General features: G+C 40.4%; 1 protein-coding gene across 24 annotated transcripts in view; it reads right to left on the minus strand.

Annotated features, from left to right (window-relative positions):
• Positions 1 to 19,547, minus strand: part of TTLL5 (tubulin tyrosine ligase like 5) — a 311,462-nt gene that overhangs the window by 87,882 nt on the left and 204,033 nt on the right. For 23 of the 24 annotated variants that reach the window (XM_033187360.1, XM_033187367.1, XM_033187363.1 and 20 more), the window contains one exon: positions 9,976 to 10,171. In XM_033187360.1, the coding sequence (XP_033043251.1) occupies positions 9,976 to 10,171 (196 nt within the window). Of the gene's footprint in view, positions 1 to 9,975; positions 10,172 to 19,547 lie in introns of those variants that run through there. The other variant, XR_004431492.1, reaches the window with a different exon arrangement.

Consider the following 19,547-nt stretch of genomic DNA (forward strand, 5'->3'; position numbering starts at 1 on the left):
ATGAAATGTTATTCAGCCTTAAAAAAGAAGGGAATCCTGTCATACACTACAACACGGGTGAATCTTGAAGACATTATGCTAAGTAAAATAAGCTAATCACAAAATCATTCCACTTAGCATGAGGTAGTGAAGCTCACAGAAAGTAGAATAGTGATTGTCAGAGGCTGGATGGGAAAGAGGAAAACAGGGAGTTGTTCAACGAGTATGGTTTCAGTCATGAGACATAAAAAAGTTCTGGAGATCTGTGGTACAGTATGCATGCAGTTAACAATACGGTACTGTATACATAAAAATTGTTAAGAGGGACATTTATATGTTTTCTACCTAAATGAAAAAAAAGGTGATACACAATTATAAGAGCAACAAACTTTTGACTTTTTTTTTTTTTTTTTTTTTTGAGACGGAGTCTCGCTCTGTCGCCCAGGCTGGAGTGCAGTGGCCGGATCTCAGCTCACTGCAGGCTCCGCCTCCCGGGTTTATGCCATTCTCCTGCCTCAGCCTCCGGAGTAGCTGGGACTACAGGCGCCCGCCACCTCGCCCGGCTAGTTTTTTGTATTTTTTAGTAGAGACGGGGTTTCACTGTGTTACCCAGGATGGTCTCGATCTCCTGACCTCGTGATCCACCCGTCTTGGCCTCCCAAAGTGCTGGGATTACAGGCTTGAGCCACCGCGCCCGGCGACTTTTTTTTTTTTGAGATGGAGTTTTGCCCTTGTTGTCCAGGCTGGAGTGCAATGGCCGTGATCTTGGCTCACCGCAACCTCCGCCTCCCAAGTTCAAGTGATTCTCCTACCTCAGCCTTCTGAGTAGCTGGGATTACAGGCATGCACCACCACACCCGGCTAATTTTTTGTATTTTTAGTAGAGACGAGGTTTCTCCATGTTGGTCAGGCTGGTCTTGAACTCCCGACCTCAGGTGATTTGCCCGTCTCAGCCTCCCAAAGTGCTGAGATTGCAGGTGTGAGCCATCACACCTGGCCTTTTATTGGCCTTTTATTGACCTTTTACCATGGGCCTGGCATTGCTTTAAGTGCTTTATCTTATCTCATTTATCCCTCCCAATCATATGACCTGTGTCTCCTCATCATCACCATTTACAGAAGAAGAAACCAAGGCACACAACATGTTAGGATATTTGTTCATAACTGAAGAGGTACTGAGTAGTAAGCTGGGATTCAAACCCACGGAGTATGATTTAAGAACCTCACTATACTATGCTGCCTTTCTTATTTATGTTATGCTGATTCCCTTTTAAAGCAAACAGATCTAAAGCAAATTTATTTAAATCATATCTCTTTTCTAAAGAAACCTAGCAATGTGTCCAGTTGCCACCAGATGTATATAAAGGACAAATTTCATTCACCTTGCTCCAAGATCATTCTCTTTCTTGAGGAGGAAAGGAAAGGCTGAAAAAATATGACTGTCTGTAAGCAAATATTTGTCACTTATTGTTAAAGTGGAAGTTGAGTATGTAGAAAAACAACTTCAAAGGATCAGCCATGACCCCAGATAGAAAGCTCAACTGGCTAAAGAAAGATAGTTCTGCTTCATTTTCAATTGTGTGTTTTATCTTTCATTTGTTAGTACTTATAATAAATTATTTGTATATTGGGCCTCGTTTTCCTAATGTGTCTGTATCCTACGTGTCCTGATTACTAAAATGAAATAATTAGTCAAAGGCAATCTCTAAGTTTCCTTTACAACTTTGAGGTTATAAACATCTAACGTGTCTCTGTCTTCAAATGTATGATTTGTTTTGTTTGGCCCAGGATCTCACATGGTTGGTCTACTGTGCATATCTTGCACAGACCTTACTGTCATGTATTCACTAAGTACTTTTCCCCTGGCTGCCACCATTTCAGATGGATGGATTGAAGTCTTTCATCATCTCACACAAAGTTACTGCTGGGAGTCCCTCATATACCTACAGACAAACAGAAACAAACCACAGGCCAAGGAGTGAGTGAGGGAAGAGAATGAAACTGGTCACCAGACAGCTGCAGCAAATTCACAGGATCACATTGCACAACAAACAAGATGAATCCTGAGCAGTTAGTATGTGAACAGTTGCCTCTTCATACCCACAGCCAAGCAAAGTTCTGAATCTTAATTGATTACACTGAGCCTTTTTTTTTTTTTTAAAGATTTGTGTATACGAGAGTATATAGCAGTGCAGCAGCAATAATGCTAGAATGTCTTATCTGACTGGTAAGTGTGTAAACGAAAAAGAAAATGAAGAGTCAATTCTGTCGTTGGGGAGGACGGTAGAGTGGAAAGGGGCTTTGGAAGTCCTCTGACCTGGTATGAATATTATCTCCACAATTAGGCAGCTGTGTGATCTTGGCTCAGTTACTCAAACTCTTTGAACATAGATTCCCTCATCAGTGGAACGGAGATAAGACTACATCTGGTGCACAGGAAGCATTCACTGTATGTTCTTTTTCCTCTAAGATTCCAGAAGAATATTCCCCTAGCAGCAGCTTAGAAAGCAACATGATGATAACCAGGGGACTTATGTTACTATCAGTAATAAGTTAACACAATGAACGAAAGTCAGGATTGAATAATACACTAAGATCAGACTTACATGGTATTGAAAAAGCAAGCATAGGCCGGGCACGGTGGCTCAAGCCTGTAATCCCAGCACTTTGGGAGGATGAGGTGGGCGGATCATGAGGTCAGGAGATCGAGACCATCCTGGCTAACACGGTGAGACCTCGTCTCTACTAAAAATACAAAAAATTAGCCGGGCGAGGTGGTGGGCGCCTGTAGTCCCAGCTACTGGGGAGGCTGAGGCAGGAGAATGGCATGAACCGGGGAGGCAGAGCTTGCAGTGCGCGGAGATCACGCTACTGTACTCCAGTCTGGGCGACAGAGCAAGACTCTGTCTCAAAAAAAGAAAAGAAAAAGAAAAAGCAAGCATAATATGAATTAAGCAAACATGTCATCTGTGGTAGTCACATTTGTAGACACTTGTCACGTTTCCTGGTGGTCTTCTGAAAAACACCCATAGAAATAAAATTAAAATAGTATTACCAGTAACAGTGTTGAAAGGACAAAATAATAATTAGAAAATTCATTCCTATATTATTAATAACACAGAATTAATAATAACCCATACAAGTGCTCCTAATATCCAAACCTCTAGAACAAATGTCAGGATACTGACATGGATTGTTAGGTGCTAATCCTATTACTTAATAAAAGTACAAGGGAGGGTAAAGTATGGGCATTTCCAAGATTGTTAAGCCCAAGAACATCTTAGTAAGACACTTCTTTCATTAAGAATTGAGGTAATTGGGATAACATCTAGGCCTAAGTTCAGGAAAACTTTTCTTTTGAGATGGTGCTTATGAATAGGAGACTAATGAAGACACCTGAGAAGAACTGTTCAAACATAGTTTCATAGAAGTCAATAAATACTTGTTGGCTAGGTATGGTGGCTCACGCCTGTAATTCCAGCACTTTGGGAGGCCGAGATGGGTGGATCACAAGGTCAGGAGTTCAAGACTAGCCTGGCCACTATGGTGAAAACCCCATCTCTACTAAAAATACAATAATTAGCCTGGCGTGGTGGTGTGTGCCTGTAGTCCCAGCCACTCAGGAGGTTGAGGCAGGAGAATCGCTTGAACCTGGGAGGCAGAGGCTGCAGTGAGCCAAGACTGTGCCATTGTACTACAGCCTGGGCAACAGAGTGAAACTCCGTATCAAAAAAAAAAAAAAAAAGTACTTGTTGAACGTATAAATTGCAAGTTAAAATTTATGTAATAGTACTTATAGTTGCTGTTTATTGAATGCCTTATTAGTAGGAGGCAGCATATAGCATAATAGCCAGGAGCTTTGATGCTGCAGGCTGACAGACCTGGGTTCAAATCCCAGTTCTGCCAGTTATTACTTATGTGACATTGAGAAAATTACATAAATGATACCATGCTTTTTCATCTGTGAAATGAGGCTAATAAGAGGGCAGCTTTTGTAAAGATCCACTGAGATAATAAAAAAAAAAGAATGGCCACTTTGGTGCTTGACATATGGTAATATCAATATCACATCCTGAGAACTACAATCATGATAACACACAGGTATATATTATCATCTCCAAATTAGAGATAACGAAAATGAGGTTCTAAAAGTTTGAATAACCTGAGTCATGGATTAGACAGGGCCAAGACTTAAGCTGTGGGTTATCTGACTCCAAAGCCTGTCAAGAGTGGCCTATTTCCAAAACAACTGAATGCAGTATTATTTCATGTATTTTCTATGTATTTTCATTAAATAAGAATGAAAGAGTTTGGCTTGGTAAAACCTACTAAATCAAGTAGTCCTAGGAAAATCAATAAAACTAAAAGCTAGACACTAAGTATGAGTTCCTGCTAAAAGTCAAGTGGAAAAATAAAATAGAACAAAAGAACCAACCAAACAAACAAAAAAACAAAGAAGCAATAGGTTATGACATTAAGTTCTGGAGTCAATATGCTCCGGAACTTACACACACACACACACACACACACACACACACACACACTCCTCCCCTCTCATGCCCCCAGTCCAATCTTCCTCTCTGATACACCATTATAAAGATGTATCAAGACACCTCCTGCATGGCTAGACTGTTCGCCTGCTCTTTGTGCCACACTGAGGAGCTAGCATGTTATTGCCAGCTGCTTGGAAAAAGACAGAGTGCCTGCTGAATTTCTCTTTCTTTCCCCTCCTCCGTAACACAAACACACAGCAGCTGAAGGCTTGGCGAAACAGAATTCATTCCTGCAGGAGGAGGCAGAATTTTTTTAGACACATGCAATGAACTTTTAAGAGCAAAATAACAAGACATGGTTCGGTTTACACGGGAATCCTTTCCACACCTGTGGGATTGCACATATACACACATAGCATTAGCAAAAAGCTTGTTACACACTGCACTCAAGATGTTACCAGCAAACTGAAAGACCTCTTGATGTGAACACTGAGTTGTTCCCAGTCCTACCTGTTATAGGAACATTAGTTTCTGCTAGGATTATTGAATCCAGATTAGTTTGGTAAACTTGGGCATGGTGGGAAGCGAGAAGTAAAGAACAGATGGGGCAGAAGGATGAGAGAAACTTAGGATGCACCGTTTTCTCCTACCTTGAGTTATTTACTAATGTTGAAAATTAAGTCTACTAAAAATTGAAGGGGTTTGGAAAAAGACCGGAACCAGTGAAGAATTAAGATGTATTTAAAATCTCTCCTTTCTCCCATTATTGTTAAAGGAAACTTCGCAAATTCTGTGTTGGCCGTCAAAATGTCCTTAATTTTTCTGCTTTTGGGGCTCCTTTTCACTGTGGATGAGGCAGAGAAGAGAGTGGGAGGGAAGGAAGCAGGGAGTGGGTTGGGAGCAGAAGTTTAACAAAGGATCACTTTAACAGAAACTACTGAGTAATCGCTCTGTCCTGCGCCAAGAATAACATCAGCTCAATGTCTGCAATTAGAATCAGGTCAGTCGGGCCTCACAGCCGGTACAGCCCTCCTCACAGACCCCAGCATGGAGAGCTACTCATGCTGATGTCACCAGTAGCCACTGTTGCCCAAGAAAGTCCCCGACTCAGCTGAAAGAAAAGTGTTTTTTGCCTTCTCCTTCAGGGGCAGGAAGCCAGCAGGAGAAGGAAGACGGAATTAGACAGAAGACATGTATTGGGCTGTATCAATCTGTAACAGATTTGTTTGACCTTTCCTAACTCTCGAGATTCTGTACTTCCTGCAACCATCCTGAAATTTTTTTTTTTTTTTTTTGAGACAGAGTCTCAATCTGTCACCCAGGCTGCAGTGCAGTGGCGCGATCTTGGCTCACTGCAACCTCCGCCTCCCGGGTTCAAGTGATTCTCCTGCCTCAGCCTCCTGAGTAGCTGGGATTATAGGCATGTACTACCATGCCCGGCTAATTTTTGTATTTTTAGTAGAGACAGGGTTTCACCATACTGGTCAGGCTGGTCTCGAACTCCTGACCTCGTGATCCACCCGCCTCGGCTTCCCAAAGTGCTGGGATTACAGGCATGAGCCGCCACGCCTGGCCCTGAAATTCATTTTTAAATGAGTTAATGTGTACAGAGAACCTGGAATAGTGCTTGGAACACAGCAAGTGCTTAAGTGGTGGCCATTATTATTAAAACAAAAAGGGAGAACTCTGCCTATTCATTAGGTTATTCCAAACCTAATGAATCAGAAATGGGATGGAGGAACAATACTTTTAACAAGCGCTTCAAATGGTTCTGTTACTCTAGTCAAGGGGTCTGCACACTAGGACCTACAGGCTGTTGCCTGTTTTTGTACATAAAGTTTTGAAAGACAGCCACACTCATTCATTTACATATTGTTTATGGCTGATTTCACTCTACCATGGCAGAGCTGAGTAGTTGCAACAGAGATGCTATAGCCTGCAAAGCCTAAAATATTTACTATCTGGCTATTTACAGAAAAAGTTTGTTGACCTCTGCTCTGACTTAAAACAATGTTTTTCAAACTGCTGGTTTTACCATCAGTGTGTAAAAGCTCAATTTTGTCTTATTTTGTTTATTATGCCTTCTATCATACGGACTGGATCACACCAATATTCTTATATCTCTTCCCGAAAACTTCTGGCATTGGCTCTGGGTGACTTTCCTCTCTCACTCCCATGTCACAGGATCAGTCTTTTGCAGGGGTGGATTAAGTGTATGACAACTGCTAGATTTATGAGTGCAGTGCTATACTGAGATGAAGATCAAAGCTCATTCCCTGTGAATACTGAGAGATGTGCATTTCCAAACTCACATCCTGAATCAGAGTTTAAGCAGAAATTAACACCTTCAATAAGCTGGATATCTAAGTGTTCTGATTGGAGGGCGAAAAGAATGGAGAACTTCCTATGTATACAATGAGAGAAAGGCTGCATGAACTTTTCCCAGACATTAATAGGAGATTAGTATGTTAAAGGTGCTGTTCATAAACATAATATAATATGATATAATATAAATACAAGGCCTCCTTTAACATCCTGTTCCATAAACAGGCTTCTTTTATGGATGAATGTTAGGTAAATCAGATTTCAATTCTATCCACTGCTTTCAAACAGGCAGTTAATCACACTGTTAGTTACACCAAAGGCTCCCTACACTTTAGAAAAAGGAATCCAAAGTGCAAGGAGTTCATTAGAAAAGTACCATTGCTATCTAAAGGGTAACCCAAGGACAGAAATACAGAATACTGAGAATGTAAACCATGCTTCAATCAACAATTCAGTGACAATTATAACCGCCAGATCCAGCACAGCTAAGCTACAAAGGCATAACATCTAGTAGGGTTTTGCTTCCACTGTGGAATGATTCTAAGTACCCTCTGAAATAAAGTGCTCTAAGTTTCTACATATTCTTCCTGTTAGAATATTTAATATCTTATTTGTTATTTTATTAGTTATAAACTCTTGCAGCTAATGGAATTTAGTTACTTTAGCTCTCTCCTATAGTCCCAGAAACTTCACCCTTACTCATTTTTCCCTAAATCAGCTGTGGTTTAGAAAAACAGGTTTGGGGTGTGGGGGAGAAGAAATAAAATAATGTTATACACCTATATACAATTATGATGAATGATTTTCTGTTTGCTCTCCAGGAGAACGAGAGAACTCCCTTCTTGGGAGTTCTGCCTCCTCCCTAAAACAGATATTCTGACAGATTCTGAAAAACATAATTTCCATATACTTCATAATTCAGTGAAACTAAACCAGTATAATCCTTAGTGAAAAGAAATTCCACACAAGAACAGTAGTACAGTACTTTGAATTTTCAAAGGAATGTGAGTTGCTGGAAGCTAATCAAAAGTATGAGAAGGACTTAAAAATGAAGCAGTTTCTAAAAGTGAAAATCAACAAAACTGCCTCTCCTTCCCCAGTCATCCTCCACTTCAAGGTATTGAAGCATGGTTTAAAGGGTACCAACTGTCTAGATTCATTAGAGCCAGAGATTTTTTTTTTCTAACTTTTAGTTTAGGCTCAGGGACACATGTTCAGGTTTGTTATAAAGGTAAATGGCGTGTTGTAGGGGTTTGGTGCACAAATTATTTTGTCACCCAGGTAATGAGCCAAGGACCTGATAAGTAGTTTTTTGATCCTCAGCCTATACAGTGATACTTCCCCTATCCAGTATCTGATTAAGTTGGCATTCTCAAGTACTCTGAATGACAGGGAGTTTAAAGCTTAAAAAGCTTTAAGAAATTTAAGAACGCAGATTAAAAAAAACCAACAACAACAACGAAGACACACATTTGTATCTGGAATTGTGAAAATGTAAACTGGCTTAAATGCTTCTGCTATCCCCAAGATTTTCCAAATGAAGAAAATTTTACATGACAGGAAGTGATGTGGTGATTACAATGAGATGCTATACTCTTATGCTTTCCAGATTAAGAAATCTTATTTTTCTCCAGTAAAAATGGTCTAAAGAACTACTTTGCAAACGCCGGCACTTACAATTTCTCAATTATGATGAATTAACATAATGTACAGAGTACTCTACCTCAGGTAAAGATGATCAAGTGATGAACTATGTTGAAATAATAAAATGACATTTTATTATGGGTGGTAGTTGAAAAGATAAGACAGAATATAATAATCATTGTTTTACTTAGAGGAAAAAACCTTTGGGAAATGCTGCTTTAGTCTTTGAGTAAATAATAATATTGCACAAACTCATGCACACTATGTACTACATTTTTATAAGAAAAAAATGATCAGGAGATCAAACTGATAACAAGTTATTTCTTCACATAACCAAATGTCAGAAAAGCTTATAGAATCAGTACTAATTCATTCCAATAACTCCACAGTAGAACATAGTAACTATTCTTTTTTTTCTTTTTTTTTTTCAGATGGAGTCTCGCTCTGTCACCCAGGCTGGAGTGCAGTAGCGCCATCTCCACTCACTGCAAGCTCCGCCTTCCGGGTTCACGCCATTCTCCTGCCTCAGCCTCCCGTGTAGCTGGGACTACAGGCTCCCGCCACTGCACCCGGCTAATTTTTGTATTTTTTGTAGAGACGGGGTTTCACCGTGTTAGCCAGGATGGTCTCAATCTCCTGACCTCATGATCCGCCCGTCTCAGCCTCCCAAAGTGCTGGGATTACAGGCGTGAGCCACCGCGCCCGGGCCATAGTAACTATTCTAATGATGATCCTGAGTCAACAAGAAAAACTGAAATCCTGAAGTTCTGGTGAGGTCATCCTTTCTCTACAATTGGGGCCATACTAATATATTAGTGCTATATACTTATATAGCTCCCTCATTCAGGAGTTTCTGGCATTTTATAGACAGTGAGTAGCAAATCAACATCTCCCTACACATAAGTTCCACAACAGTGAGGAGTTTTGTGTGTACAGTCACCTTATAGCCCCACTGTTTAAACAGTGCCTAGTACACAATAGATACACAGTAAACATTTGTTGAATGAACAGCTATCATTTACAGATGACCTGCATGCTAACATATGTCCATTTCCACTTTCCAGAAGAACTTGCAGCTTATTTATTCCTTGAAAATCTTGTTAGATAATGAGTAATATCACATATGTATGCCAAGTATATGAAGGCAAGAAAGTAGAACACTTAGAAATAAAGATGCTTAAAATGGTAGCTTTCAGGTATCTTAGAATCAGACCCCATGGGAGATTACTAAACTAAGATCATACAACAGAAAGGGTAAATACCACAATAGAGATTTTTGTATAGGAGCATTCAAATGGAAAAAAAACAAAACAAAACACATGTCAAACACTGGTTAAGCATCACTTTCAGGCAAAGCCAGTGTTATGGCTCCAGAACATTTTTTCCCCAAGATTAGACTTCCCATGAGCTGTCCAAGCCAGGGTGGCATGGGGTTGGAAAACTAATCCTACATTTCTCATTCATTCACTTTTTTTTTTTTTTTAACCAACAGCAGGAAGATAGTAACACATGGAAAAGACTTATCTTGAATTACCTGGTGCCGGGCTCGACTCTGGTCCAGGAGCTGCCGGGACTGAAGTTTTTGTTGTTCAAGTTGCTGCAGGGCAAAATGGAGCTGATAGCTGCCTGCTGTGGGGTGATACTTGTGCTGGGGGACCACCCCTGTAGCCTTGCTGTACACGTTGTTTTCTACATCTCCTTCCCAGGCAAACCCACCTGTCTGGAGGTTCCTGAAGAGAAAAGCAAGCAGGTTTCTTAGAGTGAGTGGTTGTATGAACAATCTAGAGGAAAGGAGAGAAATGTCTTGGGTATTTTTCCTGTATGGAACCAAGCACAGTTTGGAATTACAAACCTACTTGTGTGGTATTATCTGACTCCCCCACTAAACCGTAGCTCCATGATGACAAGGACAGGGTCCTTGTTTTGCACTCTGTTCTTTTCCTAGCACGTATCATAAGGCCTGGCACACGGTCAATGTACAATAAATATTTGCTGGATGTAAAACAACTGCAATAGCAATTTCATTCCCCTGTGATCGCCAGAAGACCTACCAGAAGAGTCCAGAGAGTTTCCAATGAAGGATGGGGGCTAACTTAAGGCAGGAACAGACGCATGATCATGATCATCTTCTCTAACATCAACTTCAAAAGGAAAAGGGTTCATCACACAGAATTCTTGCTTTTTCTCAATCACGCATCAGTTAAATATCTAAATATTTTTTAGAAGCTGTTTATATTTGAGCTTATGTCCCTATCACTGGGTAACATAAATGGTGTGGAAGACACTTTTTTTCATTATTCCAAATTTACCTCATATGGTCCCCACTGAGGCTGACAATCTGTACACCTGAGGAAGGCAAAGGTCACAATAATCAGTACCTATGCTATATTATAGTATTTGTTAAATACTTTGACTATCTTCCTTGCCCAAATTATTTATTTATTTAGAGACAGAGTCTCAATCTGTAGCCCAGGATGGAGTGCAGTGGTGAAATCACAGCTCACTGCAGCCTCAACCTCCCCATGCTCAGGTGATCCTCAGCCTCCTGAGAAGCTGGGATTCTAGGTGCATGCCACCACGCCTGGCTAATTTTTGTATTTTTTTGTAGAGATGGGGGTGTTTCACTACATTGCCCTGACTGGTCTCGAACTCCTGGGCTCAAGCGATCTGCCCACCTCAGCCTCCCAAAGTGCTTGGATTGCAGGCGTGAGCCACTGCACCCAGCCCCAAATTCTAGATTCTGGTGACCATGTCTGTGTAGTTCCTAGCAGAAGTCTTTACAACTATAGACTCCTACATTTCCCCTCTCAGATCATTTTTCCCAGTAGAAAAGACCCCATACATACTACTTCATTCCCATTTGGCTGGCTATCATTAAAACAAAACACCTGAAGATAACAAGGGCTGCTGAGGATGTGGAAAAACTGGAACCCTTGTGCAATGCTGGTGGGAAAGTAAAATGGTACAGCTACTGTGGAAAACACTTTAGGGGTTCCTCAAAAAGTGAAACCCAAAATAACTGGATGATGCAGCAAGTTTTCTTGTAGATATATACAGAAAAGAATTGAAATCAAAACTAACAACCATACACCAATGTTCATAGCAGCATTGTGCAAAATAGCCAAAAGGTGAAAACAACCCAAATGTCCATCAACAGATGAATCTACATACAATATTACTCAGGTTTAGAGAGAAAGGAAATTCTGCCATATGCTGCAGCACATGTACAGAAAAGATACTATGCTAAGTGAAATGAGTCAGTCACAAAAGAACAAATATTATATGATGCCACTTATGTGAGGTACCTAGAATAGGTACATTTTAGAGACAGAAAGTAGAATGGTGATTATCCAGGGCTATCGAATTAGAGAATAGGAAGTCATTTTTTAGTGAGTACAGAGCTTCAGTCTGGGATGATGACAAAGTTCTGGAGACAGATGGTGGCTAATAGTTGCAAAACAGTATAAATATACTAAATGCCACTGAATTGTACACTTAAAAATGGTTAAAATGGTAAATTTTATGCTAAATATATTTTAGTATGATTTTCTAAAGGTCTCATTTCTTCTGAGGACAGTCTTATCTGTCAGTCCTTCCATCTCCTTAACACTTTTGGTTATTCTTCTTGGGACTGTCTTTAATTACACTGTATTTCTTTTCCTATTTAGGTACAGTGACAAGAAAATTGTACATAGAAGAAACATAAGGCTTTCATAATGAACAACCTTGCTCCAAACCCTGGTTAAGGGGGCTTAGAAAAAAGAAAGGCTGCCTAAATTGAAAGAGGTATTCATAGTGATTTAAATCAGCATTATTCTTTCCTTTGTCATTAAAGTCATTTCAATGACAGAGGTGTAGCAACCCTGGGGTGAGGCTACACAGACCTTTCTGAGTCCTGGCCCATAAGTCACGTGGGGTTATTTATAGCCTGGGTCCTGATGACTCAAGAGAGCACTGCGGGAGGGAGCAAAGTGAAATGTTTGCCAAGCTCAGAAGTCCATGCTCCTCTGTTGCCTGTGTCCTCCCTCACAACCTGGTCTTTTCAGGCCTCTGCTTTGGTTTCCCAACTCTCTTAGAGAGATTTCCAAATCTCTCGTTAAGGGTAAGTCTTTGAACAGTATTCTGAAGCCCGTGGATGAGAGGCTTTCTATCCCATAGTCTCACCTCTGACACGTCACATCCCTTACTCATCTCCTCCCACAGTTTGGCTCCCACAGTTCAGTTGCTCAACTGTATACCATCTACTAATCTTCTTGGGGAACATGCCAAAAAGCTCACAGCTTATCTATTACGTTTTCTGAGAGTGACATTTGATCTTCAGTGATCCTTCGTGAAGTGCCTCTGTGTGCATGTTATCAGACAGTTAAAAGGGCATGATCTTTCCCAAGAGACTTCTAGAGGTATGGAGGAATATGGTGAGCACTGATCAAATATAAATAAATACTTCAATACATTAATGAAATGTTAACATTATTCACAAAGCAGGGTGCTGAGTGACAGTAAAACAGGATGACATTGTTAGGAAAGGAGGAGCCTGAGGAATCTATTATCTCTTTTCTCATTAGTGAGGGAAGAGAAAAGCTTACTGAAGATAAAACACCCAAAACTACTGAACAGCTAGCTACTGGCTCAGCTAAAGGAACAGTGAGCTGTGAACGGAAGGGGGAGCTGCCACGTATCTAGGTTCAAGGCAGGAGTGGGCTGATCCAGTGAACAAATGAATACAAAGGAAAGAAACAGGTGAAAAAGCAGAAACTGCTTTAGCTAGCTAACCTTGAGATTTCCACACCAATTAGGGTAGGTGCTGCTTTGAATCCAGAATGAAACTATTAGTTACAACAACTAGACTAAAGTTCAGAAAGCCCATCAACAGTGATTCTGCTTTCGTTCCTGCTTTGCTGGTTACCGAAGTTTCTAGCCACAGAAAGCAATCTAGACTCGGTGATAAATTTTACACGATTTATGTAACTATGAAGCTTACATCAGAATTCATCTCACTGGCTAGAGTGGTTCATTTGCTAAAAGCTGTTTTAACACCAAATATCCCCAAGAGACATTCACTTTAATGCCTTCTTGTGTATCAGAAATCAAAGTCTGTAACCAGGCCCCTTTATGTGGGGATGATCGTGGACAGGTTTGCAAGTGTGTGAATATGAGGTGTGGGTCTGTGGATGTATAAAGGGGTAGGACAGTGGGCAAGAGAAGATCAAATAAGGAATTATGGATAAGAAGGGATGTGTTCCTCCAACTATACACAAATTGAATGGACTGGAACATCATAAACTTTTATAATGAAATCTGTTTTTAATCTCATCAGTAACATAAGCCCAGTCTACACATCACAAAAGGAAGTTTCTCAAGCAAGTAGAGGCTTTTAGCAAAGAGGCAGGAATTTTTACAGTGTAACACTGGGTGGGGGCAGAAATGCTCAGCTGTGTAATGTAATAAGTGCCAGGAGAAACTTGCTTGGAGTTACAGTGGATGTTACTCAGCCCATGGTATCTCACACTTAAAGCACAAGTCTTGGGGTTTGCAGTATGCAAGTGCTGTAATGATCGACACAGTGGAGGCCAGGTGTACTATAACTTGCCCTTTCCTTGATTTCTGGTGCCCGAGTTTATCTATCTAAATATTCCTTTCTAGGCATCTCATACTTTCCATTTCAATCCAAAATTCCATCCCATTCTTGAACCTTAACGAATTCTATTTTTCTAATAATGTTTTCTACTCCTATCAAAAATTTTGAGGTTCAATCATTCTCTCCAAAATTTAGTGTTTTTCCTCGCTCAATGCTAAAACATAATATTGTACACAGGCCCTGTAAATATCTTCTAACTGATTTACTTTACTTCTATAATAGAGTATACAGAGCCAAGAGAATTAGCTGTGGGAAGGCTCTGTGCTTAACATCTGATTCAAAGTGAATTATGCTGCATTTCCCCTTTACATATGTAGTGAATAGGCAACAATATTGCAAGTTTTTCTAAACACTACATTATCTTATTAGCCTATCCATTTAGAACTTTATCTTACTTTCTATATTGTACCGTGGCACTGCAGGATGAAACGTTTTTCTCTACAACTGCCCTTCCTGCAGCATACCTGCAACCTCCAGTCAATAAACATTGAAGAGCTATATTTTTCCTCTGGTTTAATGTCTGTTCCATTAAATGGATACCGATTTTAGGGAACTTGCAGGGAATCTGAAAAACGTAAAGCCAAATCTCAACAGGAAGTTGCACTATCCACAAAGATATGCAGAGGACTGTGATACTTGTACAGACGGTGATTCCATGGTCCATTTTCCCAGCCTCCTCCACCCAGGTCCAGCCAAACACAAGCTACCACGTACAAGGATGCCCCTGCTCTTTTTGATGGTGCTTGCAACTGAGTGTGTTTTCAATTGTCACAATGATGGGGGTGGAGGTGTCACTGACATTTAATAGGTGGAGGTCGGGGTGTTAAAATATCCAGAAATGAAAGGAATAGTCTTGTATTAAGAAAATGTGTGCTGCTTAAAATGCCAATGGTGCTTCTGATGGATAAAACTATAAGGCCATGAAGGAGGTGCTTTCTGGGGAGAAATTATTTCTTTACAAGAAAGACTATTCAAGTCAGTGGCACTTTGGGAAATGTACAGATATTTAAATCTTCTAGTATTAGGAAGATGTCAAACTCACAATGGTGGATGCAAGTTTTCCAAAAGTGAAACTTTTCCTGAAAAGCTGTAATTTTATCATTGACAATAAATACTATCAGTTGTATTCTTTGAAGTGATAGGCTCACTGTTTACTTTTGAGGAAACGACTGCCAAATATCCAAATCCAAATAACCCTAGTTTCTCTTATCAGATGCTCTTTCAAGTTCAGTATCACAATGCCTTTCCTTGAGACAACTATCACATACTACGCAGCCGGACTGCTTTATGTGTACATCTCATTTTGTAAGACAGAATATTAAGAAGATATACACTCCAGGGTTGAGTTTAAGAAAATAATTGTTACTGCTTATCAAGGACACTCTTAAGTAGCACTGGCATTTCTTTTAAGTGAAAATGCTATGGTGGTCAAGAATACAGTGACTACTACTACAGTTTGGTGCCACTGCCTGGATCTGTGCTAACTAAGGCATGAGCAGTTTTTACAAAATCCACCTTTTTTGTACCATTGGTGCAAATGTCACCACGTGAAAAAAGTAGAAATGTTTTAGTATCACTATGAAAATGTTTGACTCTATTGGATTCCTCAAAGGGTCTTGAGGATCCCCCCTCCTCCCAACCTCTCCATGGCCCCCAGGTCCACTCACAGCACTTTGAGAATCACAGACCTGCTGCAATACATGTTTTAAAAATTTAATTTGTGGCCGGGCGCGGTGGCTCAAGCCTGTAATCCCAGCACTTTGGGAGGCCGAGACGGGCGGATCACGAGGTCAGGAGATCGAGACCATCCTGGCTAACACGGTGAAACCCCGTCTCTACTAAAAAATACAAAAAAATTAGCCGGGCGAGGTGGCGGACGCCTGTAGTCCCAGCTACTCGGGAGGCTGAGGCAGGAGAATGGCGTGAACCCGGGAGGCAGAGCTTGCAGTGAGCTGAGATCCGGCCACAGCACTCCAGCCTGGGCGGCAGAGCGAGACTCCGTCTCAAAAAAAAAAAAAAAAAAAAAAAAAAAAATTTAATTTGTAATCAAACCTTTTTAAAAACCTTAAGATTTTCTTACAAAGAAGGAAAATTCTAAGCCCAGATGATTTCAAAATGAATTCTATGCCAGGCATGGTGGCTCACTTCTGTAATCCTAGCACTTTGGGAGGCCGAGGTGTACCGATCGCTTAAGTTCAGGAGTCCGAGACCAGTCTGGCCAACATGGTGAAACCCCATCTCTACTAAAAATGCCAAAATAGCTGGGAGTGGTGGCTGGTGCCTGTAATCCCAGCTACTCAGGAGGCTGAGGCAGGAGAATTGCTTGAACTTGGGCGGTGGAGTTGCAATGAGCAGAGATTGTGCCACTGCTCTCCAGCCTGGGTGAGAGTGAGACCCCCCCACCCCCCTCAAAAAAGAATTCTATCAAACAAAAATAACTAATTCCATCCTTTCACAAACTCTTTCAAAAAAGAGCAGAGAAAAAAAAAAAAAAACTTCCCAAATCATTTTATGAGGTTAGCATATCTCTAACAGAAATCTGACAAAGATAGTACAAAAAAAATTACTTTCTTTTGGTCTTTTCAGACCAGTATGCCTGATGAACACAGATATGTAAAAACCTTTAACACAATATCAGCTAATAAAATCAATCAATCTATCTATCTATCTATCTATCTATCTATCTATCTAATCAACCAACCAATCAAACACACTAGGATAATATATCATGGCCAAGTGGCATTTACCATAGGAATGCAAGGGTAACATTAGAAAAAAAGTCAATCATATAATTCACCACATTAAGAGAATGAAAAAAAGTCATATATTAATACTGTTAACACGAGAAATGCATTTGACAAAATTCAACACCCATTCCTGACAGACACTCTTAGTAAACTAGAAAACATTTCTATTCACCACCAGCAATGGATGACCTAGCCAGTTTAAGGCAAGGAAAAAATGATACTATTCATTCACAGATGATTGATTACATAGAAAACCTTATAAACTTTACAGAAATACTGCTAGAACTAATAAATAAATGTAGCAAAGTTGCAGTCATCATGGTCCATAAACAAAATACAATCATATTTTTATATACTAGAAATACACAACTGGAAAATGAAATTTTAAAAAGCAATACAACTTGACTGGGTACAGTGGCCCACGCCTGTAATCCCAGCACTTTGGGAGGCTAAGGTGGGCAGATCACAAGGTCACAGTTTGAGACCAGCCTGGACAATATGGTGAAACCACATCTTTACTAAAAATACAAAAATTGGCCAGGAGTGGTGGCAGGCGCCTATAGTCCCAGCTGCTCGTGAGGCTGAGGCAGGAGAATCACTTGAACCTGGGAGGCAGAGGTTGCAGTGAGCTGAGATCATGCCACTGCACTCCAGCCTGGGCAACAGAGAGAGACTCTGTCTCAAAAAAAAAAAAAAAAAAAAAGGCAATACAACTTATAATATCATGAGAATACATCAAATACCTAAAAAGAAATCTTTTTTTTTTTTTGAGACGGAGTCTCGCTCTGTCACCCAGGCTGGAGTGCAGTGGCCAGATCTCAGCTCACTGCAAGCTCTGCCTCCCGGGTTCACGCCATTCTCCTGCCTCAGCCTCCCGAGTAGCTGGGACTACAGGCGCCGCCACCTTGCCCGGCTAGTTTTTTGTATTTTTAGTAGAGAGGGGGTTTCACCGTGTTAGCCAGGATGGTCTCGATCTCCTGACCTCGTGATCCGCCCGTCTCGGCCTCCCAAAGTGCTGGGGATTACAGGCTTGAGCCACCGCGCCCGGCCCTAAAAACAAATCTAATAGAAAATACATAAGGTCACTACACTGAATTGATAAAACATTAATGAAAAATATTAAACAAAACCCTACATAAGTACAAAGATATGTTGACTCACTGGAAGACTAAAAATTGTTAGAATGTCTATTCTGTATTTCAGATATCGTTTTTCTCAGTTTCACAATTTCCATTTGGAAATCTTGTCTTCATTATTATTATTGTTTTTGAGACAGATTCTCACTCTTATACTCCAGAGGCTGGAGTGCAGTGGCATGATCTTGGCTTACTGCAACCTCCGCCTCCTGGGTTCAAGCAATTCTCCTGCCTCAGCCTCCCGAATAGCTGGGATTACAGGCATGTGCCAGCACACTTGGCTAATTTTTGTATTTTTAGTAGAGATGGGGTTTCGCCATGTTGGCCAGGCTGGTCTCGAACTCCTGACTTCAGGTAATCAGCCTGCCTCGGCCTCTCAAAGTGCTGGGATTACAGGCGTGAGCCACCGCACTTGGTCAGTATTTTGTATTTTTCATTCATTAAAGCATATTTTCCTTTACATCCTTTTGCACAGTTATAACAGTAACTTTAAAATCCTTGTCTGTTAATTCTATCATCTGGGCCTTCTAAAGATGGGTCTTCATTGATTACCTTTTATTCTGATGATAGGTCATACATTCCTATTTCTTCCTACGTTGAATAATTTCATATTTTATCCTGGATATTGTGAATGATATGTTGTAGAGACTGGATTGTATTATGTCGCTATAAAGAATGTGTGTGTATGTGTTTTAAGTAAATGGTTAACCTGGAGAAACTCAAATTGCAATTCTTTCTTCTCCTCAATGGGCTGCAGCTCAGATCAGTTCTTTTTGTGTTACCTGCAAGCATTGAAGTATGTCTTGCACATGCATTAGTCAGGGGTCAGTCAGAGATTTGGGAAAATTTTCTACATAGAATTTAGGCTCCCCTTTTCTGGAGATGTCTCATTTCTAGAGTTCCCCTCTCCCTCTACAGCAGATGTGGTTGTCCTGAACTCCATCCTCCAGTTCATCAAGCCAGTTAGACTGCAGATTCTGGGGCAAGTTTTATCTGCTCCATGTGGTGCAAACTATGACTTGCCCTTAAGTGAAAAGGCAACAACAGAAAACAAACAAAAACCCAGAAAATTCACTCCTGGCAATTCCCTTCTTTCAAATGTTGATTCCTCTCCAGTATCAACCAGCTTTTGCTCACCCTCCAGTGCCTTTAAATAGTTGTTTTTTATATTTTATCAAGTAGGTTGATCAGATAAAGACAGCCACTACCAGAACTGGAAACTACCCTCTAATTAATCTATAGATTCAATGCAATCACAATAAAAATTCCAGCAGGCTTTGTTTTTGTTGTTGAAGAAACTGACATGTTGATTTTTTTTTCTTTTTTTTTCCCTTCTAGCATACCTCTGGTGGCAGGAAAGGTTGATTTTAACATTATGGAAAAACCAAAGAATCTACATTAATCAAAACAATCTTGAAAAAGAAGACTTACATCACCTGATTTCAAGACTACTATGAAACTACCATAATCAAGACATTTCTGCTCATCAAAAGACATCACTAAGAAAAAGACAATGAATAAGCAAGACATGCCTTTGAGGAAAAATATCTGCAGTATAGGTATGTATATGTGACAAAGGATTTCT

This window comes from Trachypithecus francoisi, unplaced genomic scaffold (assembly GCF_009764315.1).
Source record: "Trachypithecus francoisi isolate TF-2019V2 unplaced genomic scaffold, Tfra_2.0 Lachesis_group3, whole genome shotgun sequence".
NCBI lineage: Eukaryota > Metazoa > Chordata > Mammalia > Primates > Cercopithecidae > Trachypithecus > Trachypithecus francoisi.